This window comes from Antechinus flavipes, chromosome 4, assembly GCF_016432865.1.
Source record: "Antechinus flavipes isolate AdamAnt ecotype Samford, QLD, Australia chromosome 4, AdamAnt_v2, whole genome shotgun sequence".
Taxonomy (NCBI): domain Eukaryota; kingdom Metazoa; phylum Chordata; class Mammalia; order Dasyuromorphia; family Dasyuridae; genus Antechinus; species Antechinus flavipes.
The window spans coordinates 226,732,150-226,751,911 of record NC_067401.1 but is presented as its reverse complement, the minus strand read 5'-3'; the positions used below and the strand labels follow the sequence as shown (position 1 = coordinate 226,751,911).

The following is a 19,762-nucleotide window of genomic DNA, read 5'->3' as shown; positions in this document are numbered from 1 at the left end:
TTCTTTCCCTTGATTATAATGGGTATTTTTTGTCTCTTCATGTGATCTAATTTCTCATACCTCCCCTTTCCTCTTCTTCTAGTACAATTCTTTTTTCCACCCCTTGATATCTTTTTCTTTGATATCACATCAGAGTCCATTCATAAGTACATCCTCTGTCCATGTGATTCCCCCTTCTTTGTGTCCTAGTAACTGATACTTTTCTCAAAAGTTACAGAAATCATTTTGTCATCTAGGAATGTAAACAATTTATCCTTTCAATTCTTTATATATATATATATGTGTGTGTGTGTGTGTGTGTGTGTGTGTGTGTGTGTGTGTATATGTGTGTGTGTGTGTATATATATATATATATATATATATATATATATATATCCTATGTTTATTTTTCTATGCTTCTCTTTAGTCCTGTGCTTGAAGATTAGATTTTTCTGTTGTTGTTGTTGTTTTTTTTTTCAATAGAAATGATTGAAACTTTCTTCCTTTATTGAAGATCCATTGCTTTCCCTGAAAGCTGATACTAAGTCTTGTTAGGTAGTTCATTCTTCACTATAATCCCAAGTCCTTTGCTGTCTGGAATATGATATTCCAGATCCTCTGATCCTTTATTGTAGAAGCAGCAATATCCTGGGTAATCCTGACTCTTGCTCCTTGATATTTGAATTGCCGTTGTCCAGCAGCTTGCAGTATTTTTTTTTTCCTTCAGATTGTAGTTCTGGAGTTTTGCAATAATATTTCTTTGGGGTTTTCCTTATTGGATCTCTTTCTGAAGATGATTGATGGATTTTTTCAATGATTATTTCTCCCTCTGTTTCTAGAATATTCAAGCAGTTTTCCTTACTATCTCTTAATAGTAAGTAGACCTAACATTTTTAAATTGGCTCTTCTGGATCTATTTTCCAGGTTGCATGTTTTTAATGAGGTATTTTTTTCATATTTTTTTTAACCTGTTGGAATCCTAGTATTAACTCAACTTGAAACAAGGTGATAACTCAAGGGAGATGCTAGAATCCTAGTGTTAATTCAATGTAATTGATACAATGTTTACACCTTACTCATTGGAATTCACAAGTATGGGACATTCACAAAGTTAATTGTGTAACTTTGTGAATTCACACCTCCCTTGAAGCTCTTAGGGCCAGAGAGTACTCTGGGAAGAAACCCATAATCCCTCTCTCTCATATCCCACCATTCCTCTCTCTCATATATAAGAAACATACAGAGGCTTTCAGACAGAATTCAGCTGAATTACATGGAAAGTGGAGCTGAATTTAGATTGAGAAGGGAGCGTCAAGTGAATTCAGCCAAAAGCTCTCTCTGAGTGAGGAGTTTTAATTCGGAACATTGACTGGGGTCAGAGAGGAGCACTCTGGGTGATTGAGAGCCAGAAGCCCTCTCTTCGAGGCAAGAGAGATCCATTCCATTTTCCACTTGGCTGGCTGGAGAATGTCTACAAAAGACCATAGAAACACTAAGAAACTATGAACTTCATATCACTACAGAAAAAAATTCAAAGGCATGCTCCTTTTCAATATTTAGGATATAAAATATATCCTAAGGCACTTAACAGAACAAAAACTGTCTTTAAGAACAGAGAGGTTGAACATCTTAAATGATTTCCAAAAATTAATAGGAGATATCCAATGGATGTATCCAGTGTTAGGTTTAACTACCAATCAATTGCAACCCCTATATGACATTTTAAGGGGAGACACTGCTTTAAATTCACCACGCCAGCTTACAAAAGAAGCTCAAGAGGCTTTGAGAGAAGTTGAACTGGCTTTATCCAATGTGGTTGAAAGAGTAACTCAAAAACCCTTGGAAATATCAGTTTTTGCTACGAAAGAGGCACCCATAGCAGTCCTTCATCAAGGAGATAGTGTGATAGAGTGGGTGAACCTCCTGGAAAAACCAGAACAAAGCCTTTCTCCTTATGCAGTGCTTGTGGCTAGAATTAAGCGAGCAGTACAATTATCTGGGACAAGATCTGACAAGATATAAACCTTTTATACAAATGCACAGATTAATGTATGCTGTGAGACCATTCCAGAGTGACAAATTTTATTGGCCACGGCTCCAAATTTTGCACCTGGGTCTCCATTAAAGATAACCAGACTACTGCATAATTGGCAATGGATTTTTGAGAAGGTTTCTAAGGTTTCTCTTAAAGGACCAACTATTTTTACAGATGCAGCCAAATCAAATATTTGTGCTGTATACTCTCATGATTTAACCATTAAAAAGAGTAATCAGAACTCCTTTTCAGTCCACTCAGCAGAACGAATTATATGTGATCATGCTAGCTCTCATTTATTACCCAGGAGACATAAATATAATATCTGATTCAACCTATTTAGTTGGTGTGGTATAAAGAATTACCACAGCCCAAATAAAATTTGCAGCTTCTAATATATATCAGCTCTTTAAGGAACTTCAAGTGAGAAAGCATCCAGGAAAGATTTATATATTGCATGTCCATTCACGTAGTGGACTTCCAAGTCCTATTTTTGATGGAAATTCAAAGGCAGATAGCCTTCTAACTATGTTAGCCAGTACACCTTTATTTCAGGAGGCCCAGGAATCCCATTCTAAATACCATCAGGCTGCTTGAGCTTTGCGTTGTTGTGGGATAACAAAAGAGGAAGCTAGGAGCATAGTAAAAAGCTGTATAGCTTGCCTTCCTTTCCACCCTCCTACACTGCCTCCAGGGAAGAACCCTCGTGGTTTGAGACCCAATGAAATCTGGCAAATGGATGTGACCCATTATAAATCTTTTCTTTTATCTACATTGTAGTAGACACCTTTTCTGGATTCACTTTTGCAATACCAGCAGCAAAAGAGACAGCCCGAGTGCACTGAATTCCTCATTCAAGCATTCGCAATTATGGGTGTGCCACAAGAAATAAAAACAAATAATGGACCTGCATATACCTCCAAACATTTTGAATACTTTTGTGCACAATATAAGATTTTATACACTATTGGCATACCCTTTAATCCTCAAGGTCAGGCAATCATAGAAAGAAGAAACAGGGACATTAAGTCACTCCTCCAAAAACAAAAGAAAGGGGGAGCCATGGGTAACCCTAGAGAACTTCTAAATTTAGTTCTCTATACCATTAATTTTTTAATCTTTGATAAAGATGCACTGGCTCCAGCAGAAAAGTTTTATAACCCATCAGAAGAGCAGTGTCCAGTGAGAGCAGCTCCACTATCTTTAGATAATCGCCAAATGATGTGGAGAGGTCCAGAAAGTGGTGAATGGAAGGGACCAGATAAGCTAACTGCTTGGGGGAGAGAGTTTCTGGCTCTCTATCTCCCAGAGTGCTCCTCTCTGACCCCAGTCAATGTTCCGAATTAAAACTCTTCACTCAGAGAGGGCTTCTGGCTGAATTCACTTGATGCTCTCTTCTCAATCTAAATTCAGCTCCACTCTTCATGTAATTCAGCTGAATTCTGTCCAAGAGCCTCTCTCTGTTTCTTATATATGAGAGAGAGGAATTGTGGATTACAAGAGAGAGGGATTATGGGTTTCTCCCAGAGTGTTCTCTGGCCCTAAGAGCTTCAAGGGAGGTGTGAATTCATAAAATTACATAGTTTACTTTGTGAATCTCCCATACTTGTGAATTTCAATGAGCAAAGGTGTAAACACAAGCATTGTATCAATTAGTTCTACTTAGTACCTTGTTTCAGGTTCTGGTCCAAAATATCAACTCTAATGAGTTAGCAGTTAGTAAAGATTCCAACATTTACCTTTTCTTCATTTTTTTCTTTTGTTCCATTGCCCTATTAGTTTTTAATATGTAATTTTCTTCACTTAGCTTTTGTATCTCTTTTTCCATTTATTTAATTCTACTTTTGAAGATATTGTTTTCTTCAGTGTTTTTTTTTTTTCAATTTGGCCAATGCTTTTTTTTAAGGAATTGCTTTCCTTTTCTAAGCTGTAGACTCTCTCTTACATATCCCTAATTTCTTTCCTCATTTTTCTTTTGCCACTTTTATGTGGCTTTTAACATTTGTATAGCACTTATAGCTTCTTTGGGCTTATAACCAATTCATATCACTCTTTGAGATTTCCTCTGTGGACATTATGTCCTTCTCTGAGTTTTTGCTTTTGTATTCTGAAATTAAAACTTGGTATGGTCAAGTTTTTTTTTTTTTTTTTACCTTGCTCATTTTCTTTTCTTTCTTTCTTTCTTTTTTCTTTTTTCTTTTTTTTTTTTGTATTTCCTCTTTTTTTTTACTTTTATGTTTAATCTCTGTTCCAGAGACAAAGGGGATGCTGTCTCAAGTTTCCTATACAGCTTTGAGCATAGCTCCTTGTTTTTGCATGGGGTAGCTTAATCTATTCCTTCTAGGAAACAGCCTTGTTTCCCAGAATTTGTCTACTAAGCTGGAACTGAAGGCTGCCCCCTGATCTCCTCTACTGAGCCAGAACCGAGGGTTTCAGTTACTGATCTTCTGTGGTTAAGATGCTCTCGCTGGCTTTCCCAGCCTCTGTCTGAGGTGGGATGAACTTACTTTTCATCATAAAGAGACTAACATTTCTTGAAGTTTTTTTTTTTTCCAATCTGACTTGAGCAGAAGAATGGTTTCATTCCATCAGACTTTGTTCAAAATCTTGGTTTCATGTGATTTTCAAGAAAAACAGAGAGCTCAAATAGCTTCCTAACTTCCCTCTACCATCTTAGCTAAATTATTTCTTTAAAAAAAAAAAGCAATAGTAGCTTTTTAAAAATTTATTTCAAAACCTATGCAAAGATAGCTTGCAACATTTTTGCAAAACCTTGTGTTCCAAATTTTTCTCTTTCCCTCCATACTTTTTCTCTCCCCTAAACAGCACATAATTGAGTATAGGTTGAACATGTACAATTCTAAACATATTTCCACATTTTTCATAAACAGGAAAAATCAGATCAAAAGGGGAGAAGAAAGAAAAATTAAGCAAGCAAACAATAGTGACAAAAAAGGTGAAAATACTTTGTTGTGATTCACATTCAGTCCCCATGGTCCATTCTGGATGGAGATGGCTCTCTTGATCACAAATCTATTGAAATTGCCCTGAATCATCTAAATTTTTGAAAAGAGCCAAATCCATCACAATTAATCATCACATGATTTTCTTCTTGCTGTGTAAAATGTTCTCTTGGTTCTACTTACTTCACTTAATATGAGTTAATATAAGTCTCTCCAGGCCTTTCTGAAATCAACTCCCTGATCTTTTCTTAGAACAATAATATTCCATTACATTTATATACCATAACTTTTTCAGCCATTCTCCAACTGATGGGCATCCACTCAGTTTCCAGTTTCTTACCACTACAAAAAGTACTGCTACAAATAACCTAGCTCACTGATTCATCACTCTATTTTTTAGCCAGTACCAAATGGTTTTGATGCCACCTGCTTTATAATAGTTTTAGGTCTAGTACTGCTGTGCTACTATCATTTGTATTTTTTCATTAATTCCCCTAATATTTTTGCACATTTGTTCTTCCAGATGAATTTTATTATTTTTTTCTAGTGCTACAAAATAATTTTATGGCTTTTTTATTGGTATAGAACTGAACAGGTGCCATTTCCAACACAATATTGAATAGTAATAGTGATAGTGGGTAACTTCTTTTGCCTCTCATCTTATTGGGCGTGCTTCTACTTTATCCCTGTTACATTTAATGCTTGGTGATGGTTTTAGATAGTTGCTATTTATCATTTTAATGAAAATTCCATTGATTTCTATGTTGTCTAGTGTTTTTAATAGGAATGGGTGTTGTATTTAGTCATATGTGGAAAAAACATCTATTGATATAACTGTATGATTTCTGTTAGTTTTGGTTATTGATACAGTCAATTATGCTGCTAGTTTTCCTGATGTTGAACCGATTCTCCATTTCTAGTATAAATCTACTTGGTTATAATATGTTATCCTGGTGATAAATTGATGTAATCTCTTTCTATTAATATTTTATTTAAGACTTTTGCATCAATATTTCTTAGAGAAATTGGCCTATAATTTTCTTTCTCTGTTTTGGCCTTTCCTGGTTTAGGTATCTGCATCATCTTTGTCACAATAGGAATTTGGTAGGACACTTCTTCCCCTATTTTTCTAAATAGTTTGTGTAGTATTGGAATTAATTGTTCACTAAATGTTTCATAAATTCACTTATAAATCCATATGGCTCTGGAGATTTTTTTTCTTATAGAGTTCATTAATAGCTTATTGAATTTCTTTTTCTAAATTGGGACTATTTAAGTAATTCATTTTTTCATCTTTTAATCTGGGTAACCTATATTTTGAAAGTGTTTTTCCATTTCACTTAGATTATAAAATTTATTGACAATCAATTTGGTAAAATAGCTCATAATTATTGTTTTAATTTCCTCTTCATTGGTGGTAAATTCACCTTTTCATTTTTGATACTTGTAATTTGGTTTTCTTCTTTTTTTAATCATATTAACAAAAGATTTATCAATTGTATTGCTTCCCCCCAAATAAATAAAAGCAATTCCTAGTTTTGTTATTAGTTCAAAAGTGGTGTTTTTTTTTTTTTTTACTTCAGTTTCCCATTTTGTTAATCTTTACTTTTATTTTCAGAATTTTTAAATCTAGTATTTAGTTTGGGATTTTTGATTTGTTCTTTTAGTTGCATGCCCAATTCATTGGTCTTCTTTTTCTCTATTTTATTTATGTAAGCATCAAGAGATATAAAAATTTCCCCAAGAATTTCCCTTAAGAACTGCTTTAGCTGCATCCCATAAATTTTGATATCGTGTCTCATTGTTGTCATTCTCTTGGATGAAATTATCAATTGTTTTTATGGTCTCATTCTTTAGAATTAGCTTATTTAGTTTCTAATAAACTTTTGGTCTATTTTTCCCTGGACCTTTATTACATGCAATTTTATTGCATCATGATCTGAAAAAGAAGCATTTACAAATTCTGCCTTTCTGCTTTTGATTTTGAGGTTTTTATGACCTAATATATAGTCAGCTTTAGTGTAGGTTCCATGTACCACAGAGAAAAAAAGTAAATTCTTTAGTATTCCCATTTAATTTTCTCCAAATAGAATTTTTAAAAGGTTAGATATGATGAACTAAGGTCTATTTTTTTGTGTCAATTTATCCAATTCTGATAGAACAAGGTTGAGATCCCCCACTAGTATAGTGTTTCTGTCTATTTCTTCTTGCACTTCTCTCAACTTCTCCTCCAGCAACTTGATACATATAAATTTAGTATTCATATTACTTCATTATTTATGGTACCCTTTATCAAGATGTAGTTTCCTTCCTTATTTCTTTTAATTAGATCTGTTTTTGATTTTGCTTGATCAGAGCTCACTATTGCTAACCTTGCTTTTTTTTTTTTTTAACTTTAGCTGAAGCATAATAGATTCTGCTCCAGACTTTTACCTTTACTCTGTATGTATCTGTCAGTTTCAAATCTATTTCTTGTAAACAACATATTATAATATTCTGGCTGTTAATCCACTCTGTTGTAAACTTCCATTTTATGGGAGAATTTATCCCATTCACATTCAAATTCAAAATTCTAATTTAGTATTTTCTTCCATCCATTTTCCCCTAGTTATACTCTTCTCTTTCCTTTCCCCTTTTCCTTTGATGTTTTCCTTATATCATCACATTAAAATCAGCTTATATCTATTCTCTCTTAATATACCCCTGACAAAGATAACAGTTCTCAAGAGTTATATGTATCATCTTCCCTAAATTTTTACTTTCTAGAAATTTGCAACATTCCTTGATGTGGGAATTCGGGATTTTGATGGTAATATTCTTGATTTTTTTTTATCTGAAGGTTTCTTTCAGAAAATGATCACTGGATTTTTTTCCAATTTCTATTTTTCTTTCTAGTTCTAAGATATTGGGGCTACTTTTCCTTTATAATTTCTTGGGAGTAAATGATATGTAGAATCTTTTTTTAAAAAAATCATGGCTTTCAGATGATCCAATAACTCTTAAGTTGTTTCACTTTGATCTATTTTTTTCTGATCAGAGTTTTTATTTTTATTTCCCCTTTTTACTTTCTTTTAATTTTTCAGTTTTTTTTTTATTTTGTTTTATTGAAACAATTTATATCTTATGGAACCAATCATCTTCACCTGATTAATTCTTACTTTTAAAGAATTATTTTCTTCAATGAAATTTTTATTTCTTAACAAGTTGTCATTTCCAAAGAAATTGAAACTATTTCTAGCCATATGAAAATATGCTCCAAGTCATTATTAATCAGAGAAATGCAAATTAAGACAACTCTGAGATACCACTACACACTGTCAGATTGGCTAGAATGACAGGGCAAGATAATGCAGAATGTTGGAGGGAATGTGGGAAAACAGGAACACTGATACATTGTTGGTGGAATTGTGAATACATCCAGCCATTCTGGAGAGCAATTTAGAACTATGCTCAAAAAGTTATCAAACTGTGCATACCCTTTGATCCAGCAGTGTTTCTATTAGGCTTATACCCCAAAGAAATACTAAAGAAGGGAAAGGGACCTGTATGTGGCAAAATGTTTCTGGCAGCCCTGTTTGTAGTGGCTAGAAGCTGGAAAATGAATGGATGCCCATTAATTGGAGAATGATTGAGTAAATTGTGGTATATGAATATGAATGTTGTGGAATATTATTGTTCTGTAAGAAAAGATCATAAAGGTGAATACAGAGAGGAGTGGTGAGATTTACATGAACTGATGCTAAGTGAAATGAGCAGAACCAGGAGATCATTATATACCTCAACAACGATACTGTATGAGGATGTATTCTGATGGAAGTGGATTTCTTTGACAAAGAGAAGATCTAACTCAGTTTCAATTGATCAAGGATGGACAGAAGCAGCTATACTCAAAGAAAGAACACTGGGAAATGAATTTAAACTGCTTGTATTTTTGTCTTTCTTCCCAGGTTATTTTTACCTTCTGAATTCAATTCTTCCTGTGCAACAAGAGAACTGTTTGGCTCTGCAAACATATATTGTATCTAGGATACATTGCAACATATTTAACTTGTATAGGATGGCTTGCCATCTGGGGGAGGGGGTGAAGGGAGAAAGGGGAAAAGTCAGAACAGAAGTGAGTATAAGGGATAATATAAAAAAAAATTTTTAAGTTATTTTAAAAAGTTGTCATTTCTTCTATCACAATTTTATTGCAATGTCCTCATTTCTTTTCCCATTTTTTCCACTGATTATATTATTTGATTTTTTAAATCATTTGTTTAATGCCATATGAAAATATACTCCAAGTCATTATTATTCTCTGCCACTCTGCCATCAACATTAATGAAAAAGAAATAGAGAAGAAATCTTAGGACCCACTTTTTAAAAATTCATCTGGGAATTCTTGTTGGACTTGTTTCTACTCTTCATTTTTTATTGTAATAATTTCATTACAAACATTTAAAAAATAATAGTCATCTGAATTCTTATCTTGAGCTTACCTGTCACCATTATAAATTTTTTTAACATTAGCTTCTTTGTTTGTTTGTTTGTTTGTTTGTTTTCTGCTTATTTCTTCATTTAAAATTGTAATGTTAGAGTTGGTGTCTCTTCCATAAGTAGTGTTGAGAATATCTGGTCTGAAGTTCTGTCTTTTATGAACTTTTCCTTCTTTATCAACTCGGTGGGTGTCATTAAATTGTTGATGCTTCCAAAATGATACAATCTGGAGAAAGGTGTCATCTCTGCCCTTCAGGTCTTCTGTATACTGCTTACACAGATAGAACTCCTGTTTCCTCATGTCTTCAATCATTACTTTCTACCCTGAAACTATGACCTGAAATTGGATAATTGGTTATAGAGCTTCCAAAAGGCAATTTATCCTGCATTTAGTGCTAGTACAGAGGTTCTCTGTGGCCTCTTTCTTATGAGGTATTCAACTAACTCACTATCCTTGGGAATTTGATGCTTCTACTGCTGCCAGCTTATAGCTGGCATGAGAAGTCTCCCTCTCATATATTGCTCCTGGACAACATCCCCCACTCCAGAATGAACAAACCTCTCTTTCTGTTTTCCTTAAGTTGCTTTGTGCTTTTAAAAAAAAAACTCATGCTGAATTTTTCTTCATTTTTCCTGGAAGAATTTGGTTCTAGACATTTTAAGCTCTTGTATGTGGGTGTATTGTATTGAGAAAGATCAAAAGATATTTATTTCATTCTGCCCTCCAAGCTCTCTCTCCAGTTCCCCAATTACCTAAAAAAATATTTTGGTGATTTTTTTTGTAAATAGACAGCTGACTCTGGAATAATTCTAATTTGTAACAAGTCAGTACTGGTCTGTTGAAGTATAATCAACTTCTGCATGTTTATTTCTGTATGTATGAATGCACATATGTGTGTTTGTGTGTGTTTTTCATGCCAAGTACCTTCTGATTCCATCATGGGAGAAAATATTAATGATGAGTGGACATGAAACATTGCTTTTTTCTTTCCTTACACCTATACTGCATTTTCATATTAATCTTCACTCATGTTCCCCTTTATGTAGATGTCATCAAGAATGGAATGATTTATATAAAGTACTTTGTCACCCTGGAAATATTATATAAATGCAACTGCTAAGTCAAAACAATTTGAAAAATGTTTAAGTTTTTTTTTTCATTTTCTTTCTAAAGGAAAATTTAGGGATAGTTATAATTGCATATGTTACAATTCTTTTCATATTTTTAAATGAGTCATCTGTACTGCAATATCAAATGTTCCATGGATCAGTGTTTCTCATTATCATTAGATGCAGAATAAAGACATGTTTATTATTTTATCCAATGTGAACCTGTGTGTTCTGTTTCTATTTTGTTGCAATTTCCTCCTCATTTTATTTATAATGATAGCAATGTAAAATGATATGATTTTGGTTCTTTAAATAGTATGTATACTGATTAATCATTAGGCATGGATTTTAATGTAGAGTTATAATAGCAAAATTAAAAGTTTATAGTTTTTTTAATAGGTGTTAGTACCCTTCATTCCAGTACCCTTCATTCCATTTTCCATCACTAGCATCATTAAAGAAAAAGAAAGGGAGAAGAAAAGAGATAGTGGAAGCTACTCTTAGAGAAAACTTGAGAAAAATTGTCAAAACCAGAAAAGTCAAGAAGGATTAGGATTCAGTAAACATTATTACATTTGGCAATTAAGAGATAATTAGCAAAAATAAAAAATAAAAAAGAGAGATAATTGGCAACATGGGAAAGAATAGGTTCAGTTAAATTATGTAGTAGAAAGCCAGACAACAGATGATTTAGAAGGAAAGGAAATGGAACCTCAGTATGTAAACTATTCTCAAAGAGTTGAAAGTTCCAGAATGATATTTAGCATGGACAGACAAATCAAATGAAGACATTTTTTAGGTATGCAGAAAGACATGGGTGTGTCTATAGACAGCAGAAAAAGTAACAAGAAAATAGTGAGAGATTTCAGCTTACTGTGGGAATGTAGATAATAGGGGGCAATATTTGAAGAAGATTGTATGGAATTAGATCAATGATGCAAATAGAAGTGTTTTCCATGGCAAGAAGTGGGGCTATTTAATAATGATAATAATAGTAATAATAATTTTTAAAAATAGACTACTGGTGATATAATAGATAGATTACTGGGACTAGAGACAAAAAAAAAAAATCTGAGTTTAATTCAGATTTCAGATACCTACCTTTGTGTTTTGTTTTGTTTTGTTTTGTGCTTTTTTTCTGTGGCAAATGGTGTTAAATGACTTGCCCAGGGTCACATAGCTAAGAATTCAGGCCTGGCGCTCTATCCACTGTGTTCCTAGTTGCCCTCTAACTGTATGATCTTGAAAAAGTCATTTAACATCTGTTTTCCTCAGTTTCCTATATTGTAAAAGGGATAATAATATTTCTTATTTTTTATTATGATCAAGAAATGAGATAATATTTATTTTTTTAAAAATTACATTTAACATGGTTCCTGGCACAAGAAAGGGCTTTATAAATGCAATAAAAACAGTAATGGGTAATAACATTTAAATAGCACTTTAAAATTTACAAAACATTATATATATCATTTCTTTTGAAATTTAAATAACCCTGTTAAGTAGGTAATATTGTTACTTATATTTTAAAGATGAGGAATCTCAACTGAGCTATATTGCTTTTACAAGGACCACACAAGACATAATTGTCTGTGGAAGGATTGGAGCGCAGATCTTCCTGTCTCTAATTCATTAAGCCAAACTATCCTGTTTGGTCTAATGAGTCTTAATGTTAGCAACAAATCCTAATTCTTCTAAAAGGAAGACAAAAGGAACAGATCATAATTCTTCTACTTTTGAAAATAAAATTGTAAATGAATGTTCTTTTTCTATGTGGGTATCTGAAAGAAGTAGGTCAAACTGTTGATTATTCTTTCAGAAAAAGATTGGAGTTCTACTCCAATACTTAAGATATATTGATAGCTAAGGAAGTAACAGTGATGTCAAATAGGCATGTGGCTGGAACCAGGAATTCCAGCTTTTAGGTGGGAGGAGGGGCTTGCAAAAAGGCAAAAAAACCAAAACCAAAAACAAAAACAAACAAACAAACAAAAACAGATATGGCACAGAAGGTGGGGAATGGATAGTCCCTACTAAAAGAAAATAATTTGAAATAAAGAAGTTGAGCTTTTCCTATGACCAAATACATGCTCTTTTTTCCTATAATATTCAATCCTGTCATACTTTTGTAAATATACAGACACATCTTTAATATGGCTGCACACTCAAATTTCCTTATAGTTCTTTCTAAGGATTGTTTCTTCTTTATAACATAATGAACTGGTTTATAATTACTTAATGGACATTGTCATGTTGCTGAGATTTTTTAAGCTTATTATATGCCTATTTTCTTTAAGGTGGGAGGCTCTTAAAATGTATAGATAAACACATAGACATACTGATACTCATATTGTCACTTTTTCATGAGTATATAAACTTAGCTTGTTTCCCTCCCCAAATAGAAATTGCATAATAAAGATACAATGATATCTCTGTAATCATTTTGAGATATTTTGAATTTATAGAGTGCTGATTAAAATCTGTTGCAGATGATAATTGTGCCAGATTTATCAGTCAAACACTCAAAAAATGATTTAAAAAGATTGTTAAGAGGCTTATACCAGATTTTATTTCTCAAAGAGCTTCCATTTATGGAACATTTGATTTAATTATTTCCTTTTGTCACATTCTCTGTAAATGATAAATCACTGGGGGGAAAAAAGTAGATTTTTAGTTCTAAAAATAATCTCTTTCACAGGAAGAAGAGCTAAGGAAGAGTGGGGAAGCCAAATATGCCCACCTGAGTGATGAACTTCATGTGTTAATCGAAGTCTTTGCTCCACCTGGGGAAGCTTATTCACGTATGAGTCATGCATTGGAAGAGATCAAAAAGTTCCTTGTTCCAGTAAGTGCTTGACATAATTTTATATACAAGTTGTTGTTCTTTCCTTACAATTGAATGTTATTTTGATATTACCTTACATTTACAAAGCAACTGCCATTCATCAACATTAGAGTAAGTCTGATTAAAAGGAATAAAAACTAAAATTGAAGTGAGAGAACTTGGATTTGTATCCCAATTCAGACATTATTATGTGTGACCTTGGTCAAACATAAAAATTTTTATAGGCTTCAGTTTCTTAATCTGCACATTTGAAGGGCTTGCATTTAACTCTCTGAAGATCTTCCAGCTCTAAGTCAATTATCCTTTGATTTATATTTAATTTTAATTTCCATGTATCCCAAAAGGTTCAGGCATTTAGTAAATTATTTTAAACAAATGTTTGTTGAATAAAATGGAATTGAATTCCTAGGATCATAGATTTTAAGCCGGAAAAGGAAGTCTAGAGAGAGGAAACTAATGCTCATAAAAATAAAATGTTTTACTCAGAATTACAACTAATAAATGTCTGAAGTTGGGTTTCAAACCAGTGGAGTTCCACACTAGGCTGATTTAAATGAATTGATTTTATTTGATTATATCAAGTATGGAAACACATGCCTATGTAAGAAACTGGGAAGAGGGAAAGTGAGAAGATTATCAAGGTTTGGTACTCATTCTTTTTTGTAATGGACTCAACAATATATTGTTTTTTTAGCCTTCGAGCACCCAAGAAGGAATGTGAACCTGAAATAAATTTCATTGATGATTTTATCCATGGAAGTCTATTGATTGCTGTGTTGGAATTCTGCTTGTTTGTTTGTTTTACATTAAACATTGTCAGCACTTGAATTCAGTCTCAGCTTGATGGAAAATTTCAATCTTTCTTCAAGATTTTCTTAGAAAGTTGTGCTAGAGCATCATGGGAAATTGACACATTTTCTTTTCAGAGGTATCCATCTGTTTTACCATCAATCCCTCATATTCTGGGGCATAATCAATGCTTTAAGTTCCTTTTAAGACTTTTATGAAAGATGCCATCAATAAATCCCAACAATATACTCAAAATATATATTAAGACAGTATTTTTATTAAATAAGAGTGTTAAGCAATAAGGATTTATAAACATATTCATTAGCATTGTATTGGATATTCCTGAGGATATAGCCATAATTTCTGGTCTCTAATTCTGTTTTCTTATATGAAAGATAAGGCTTTATAATGTGTTATTTGATTATTTTCATTGGCTCCATTTCATATGTCTTGACATCTATTATAGTTTAGATTTAGGTATTAAGTAGAAAATTGAAACAATCCTTTAGATAATTAAAACACAAATTTCACAAAGTCTTTAGTTATTCCCTATATTTACTAATGTAATTCCAATAAAAATATCTATAATAAGTAATTTGGGTTAATACGTCATAAAGTACTTTTTTCATTCATAGTCTACAACTGCCCTATACAACTGCCCTAATTTCTTTTCACAATGTTATTGAAGAACTAGTCATGTAGAATGCTATTATACTGCAGAAAAAATATCTTGTTATTTGAGTCACAAATAGGCTTATATTTCATAAATGTCATCTTATAATATTTCAAATTCAATAAAATTTATTATATGATATGCTATATACTAACCCATACACATTAGAGGGGTTAATGCTATCATAGGTTAGCTCTACTATAAAAGTATATTACAGAAGCCATTTATTCATTCATTCTATTAGCTATCAAGCAATCCAAAAATATTGGCTGGGTTTGTTTTATCATAATCGAGAAAATATTTGTTAGTCTAGATAGAAATGGAAAAGCTAGATCTGGAAGAAAAGAAGAAGATAATAAATGCATTATTATTTATTGAAAGTTATTATGAAGGGTATATCAAACTATTTGTCCTTCATTACTAGAGTTTATGGTTTCCAATGGATACTGTTAGTATACAGAAAAAACAAATTAAAAAGGAAACTTTAATTAAGTGTATGTTATCTCTAAACAACCAGTTAAACAGATTTAATTTGGTAATAGACAGATTAGAAATTATATGTTAAGGCAACTTTCTAATCATTTTCCAATATAGGGGTCACATTTCAAAGGGTTTTTGAATAACAAAGGAAAATAATTTGACAATCTAGAAATTGATTATACCAATTAAGGGCATGATGACACAAATTTTCTAGAAAGAGATAAGTTATGTGTATGAAATCATGGAGAATTACATTGAATAGGGTCATTTCTTAAACTATGGTTCATGAATTGCTATAAGTTCCTGTAATTCAATGTGGAAATTGAGAAATTATTATATATTATCAGTAAATGTTTAGAATCCCTGATCTAGGGTACCTAGATAGAAAACTTGAATGTAAATAATTCAGTTATGATCCATATGATCGAAAATCATTTAAGGAATGTAAATAAAGGAACAAAAGTATAAGAATAGAAATGGCAGTTCTAATACTTGAGCAAAAGCATAGAAAAGTGATTGGAAGAAGAACAATAAAATGATGGCTTGGCGAAGAGATAGTCTGAGAGGACTCCAATTCAGAGTGATACTTTCATTTTCACAGTATTTCCTTAAATATTTTTTTCTTTCACATTCTTATAAATCGCTCTGATAGGAAAAGTATCACATTTAATTTGTAAAATGGGATCAAATCTTGCATCTTTTAATATTTCCTCTCAGAATAATCATATCCAACTCTATTCCATTACTCCAACTCCTCTCATCTATTGAAATATAATAATAATGAAGATGCCTTACAATATATATCATTTATAACATATAGTATTTTATAGTTTACCAAATCCATTGTTTCATTTGAACCTCACAGGAATCACTTAACTTTCCAAAATTTCCAAATTTGCTAACCAAAATGTTTCTTATGGTTAAATATAGAATAAATGTTCAGTCATTGTTAACTGAAAGACTAAATGAAAGGATTAATTTTCTCCTATGGAAAGCAAGTGCTATGAAGATACTGTCTATAATCATGTAGAGCTTTGAGATGTTAACTAATATAAAAGCTCAAAAAAAAAAAATGTATTGTAATGGATAGCCTAGATGTTATCCTCTACCCCATCTCTTTCATCCTCATATTCAATCATTTTTAAAGATCTTTCCATTTTAACTTGGTAACATCACTATCTTCTCTTTTCTGGCACTTCTATAGCCATTGTGTAGGTTTTTATTACCTCATGTCTGAACTATTGTAATAGCCTGCTGGATGGTCTGCCAGGTTTATAAGTCTCTCTCCATTTCAGTACATTATTCAGTCAACTGTCTAAGTGATCTTTCAAAAGGGCACATTTGACTACATTAGTGCTTATTCAAACTCTGGAGGCCCCCTGTGACTTTAAGAGTTATTTATAAAAATTTCTATTTGAAGTTTAAAGTATTTTATAACCTCTTCCCTAACCTTTCCAAGTTATTCATACTATCCATAGTGCTGACTTCCCCATTCTAACACACTCAAGCAATGTGATCCAATGACATTGCACTTTTTTTTCCCACTCAAACACTGTACTCCATCTTCCCACTCTAGGTATTTCCCCATGCCTGGAATTTTTGATCCCCCAGCTAAAATTCCACCATTTATAGGAAGTCTGTCCTGATTACTCTTAATTCCGACAACCTGATTATTTTCAGTTTACCATATATGTAACTTATTTGATATAATTATTTGCATTTTTCCTCTCCATTAGGTAGTAAGCTCCTTGAGAGTATAGGTGGTATTGGGGCAAAGCCAAGATGGCAGAGAGGACATACCTGTCACTCTAAGCTCCCCTTCTACCTTCATACTAATTACCAAATTCAGCCTCAGAAATAATGCTTGACTGGTAAAATCCATGAATATTCAGAGTATAACAAATTACCAGCTGAAGATAATCTGGAAGATTGCCAGCAAAGACTTGTCCTGATAGAGCAGGAGGAGGCCAGCACAGGCAGAACATGGAGGCTAGCACCCCTGGAACAGGGGTGGGGGTGGTCTCCACATGGAGAATTTGCAGGGAGGACTCTGCCACAGGTTGGCTGCTCTGCTTTGTTTGCATAGTAGTAGATCAGCAGAGAAGTTACACAAACACCAAAGGTAAAGTGTACTCCAAAAAAATGCCAGAATTTAACAGGACCTGGATACATCTATCCAGCACCCGAAGTGACTCAGCACAGACCAGCACAGCTCTGCAGCCGCATTCTGCAGCTGCATGGATTTTGCCCAGAGCAGCCACACTTCTGCAGGGGAGGGGAGGAGGGCTCTGCCCAGGCAGTGGAACTTCTGCAGCATGGCAGCACTGCAGGGCTCTTCCCAGGGTCCTGCCACAGCTTGGCCACTCTTTGCAGCCCATTTGCAGGACAGCTACTGTCCACCTATCTATCCATATCCTGTAGAGGAAGCTGGTAACCTCCTTGCCCTGAAGGCAGACCCTAAGGGTTTTTTTTTTTTTTTTTTTTTTTTTTAATGAGTAAAAAAGCCAAGCAAACTCTAACTATAGATAGCTTCTACATAGAAAGAAATCAGGTTTTCAACCCTGAGGAGACAAATAGCACAGTCTTCAGACAAAACCCCAAAGGGAGATATAACCAGGTTCCTATCACACAAGGCTCTCCTAGCAGAAATTATAAAATATCTTTAAAAAGAGCTAGAAGAAAAATGGGGAAAGACAAGAAAAGCGCTGCAAGAGAGCACAGAAAAGGCATATAATTCACTAAAAGAAGAATTTGATAAAGTGGAAAAAGAAAACAACTCCCTGAAATGTGAATTGGAAAAGGTAAAGAACTCCCAGGGAAACAGAATCTGTGAGTTGGAAAAGATAAAGAACTCCCAGGAAAGTAGGATTTGTGCATTGGAAAAGATAAAGCACTCCCAGGAAAGTAGGATTTGTGAATTAGAAAAAGAAAATAACTCAGTAAAAAAAAATAGTGAAATGGAAAAAAATTTCATAGAGAAACTCATATAAAAACTCAATTGGACATATATAAAAAGAAGTAAAAAAGCTAATGAAGAAAATAATTCATTGAAAAACAGAACTGAACAAATATAAATGAATGATGTGTTGAGATATCAAGAATCAGTCAAGCAAAACCAAAAAAAAAAAAAGAAAGAAAGAAAGAAAGAAAGAAAGAAAGAAAGAAAGAAAGAAAGAAAGAAAGAAATAAAAGAAAAAGAAAGAAAGAAAGAAAGAAAAATAGGAAAAATATCTACTTGAAAAACAACAGACCTGGAAAATAGATCTAAGAATGATAATATGAGAATTATTAGACATCCTGAAAATTATGTTGAAAAAAAGAGCTTAGACACTATTTTACAGGAAATCATCAAAGAGAACTGCCCAGATGTAATAGAATCAGAAGGTAAAATAGGCGTTGAAAGAATTCACCGAACAGCTTCTGAAAGGGACCCTAAAATAAAAACTCCAAGAAATATTGTAGCTAAGTTTCAGAACTATCAGATCAAGGAAAAAGCATTACAAGCAGGCAGGAAAAAAAAAATGAGGAGCCACAATAAGAATCACTCAGGATCTAGCTGCTCAGGATCTAGCTGCTTCCACATTAAAGGATCAAAGAGACTGGAATCTGATATTCCAAAAGTCAAAAGAACTTGGAATGCAGCCAAGAATAAACTACCCAGCTAAGCTGAGTATTTTCTTCCAGGGAAGAAGATGAACATTTAATGAAACAGATGAATTCCATTTGTTTCTAATGAAAAAAAAAAAAAAAAAACAGAGCTAAACAAAAAAATTTGATCTCCAACTATAGAACTCAAGAGAAGTAGAAAAAGATAAAACGAACTCTTGAGAACTGCATTTCTGTTATGGATATACATAAAGAGTGCATGTATAATTTGATTTTACTGATATAATATAAAAAAGGGAAGTAGAAGTGGAAAGGGGATAGTATCAGAATAAAGGAAAAGGGGAGATAAAAAGAGGGAAACTACACCCCACAAAGAGGCAAAGGAAACTTATCATATCTGAGGGAATTTAGGGAGGGGGAGGAACATTGTGTGAATCTTACTCTCATCAGATTTGGCTCAAAAAGAAAATAATAGACCTATTTGGTTTACGGAGAAACTTTTCTCACCTCATAAAAATGTGGGAAAGGAAAAGGGAAAAGGAAAAGAGTAATAAGGAAAAGGTATAAGAAAGGGGAAGGGACTCAAAGAGGATAGGAAGGATTCTAATGAGAGAGAGTGTTTAATATTGGGGAGTGGGGTAAGGGGGGGAAAGGAAAAGAAAAGCATAATCTGGGGATAATAAGAGGGCAGAAAATACAGAATTAGTAGTTTTAACCACAAATGTCAATGGGATGAACTCTCCCATAGAACAGAGGCACATAGCAGACTGGATCAAAAGCCAGAATTCTACAATATGTTGTTT

At 33.1% G+C, this 19,762-nt stretch overlaps 1 protein-coding gene across 2 annotated transcripts in view; it reads left to right on the top strand.

Moving 5' to 3' along the window:
- Positions 1-19,762, top strand: part of KHDRBS2 (KH RNA binding domain containing, signal transduction associated 2) — a 903,675-nt gene that overhangs the window by 541,704 nt on the left and 342,209 nt on the right. For both annotated transcript variants that reach the window (XR_007953562.1, XM_051997202.1), the window contains exon 4: positions 13,265-13,411. Coding sequence is in view for 1 of the 2 variants with exons in the window: in XM_051997202.1 (XP_051853162.1) it covers positions 13,265-13,411 (147 nt within the window). In the remaining variant the exon portion in view is untranslated. The remainder of the gene's footprint in view (positions 1-13,264; positions 13,412-19,762) is intronic.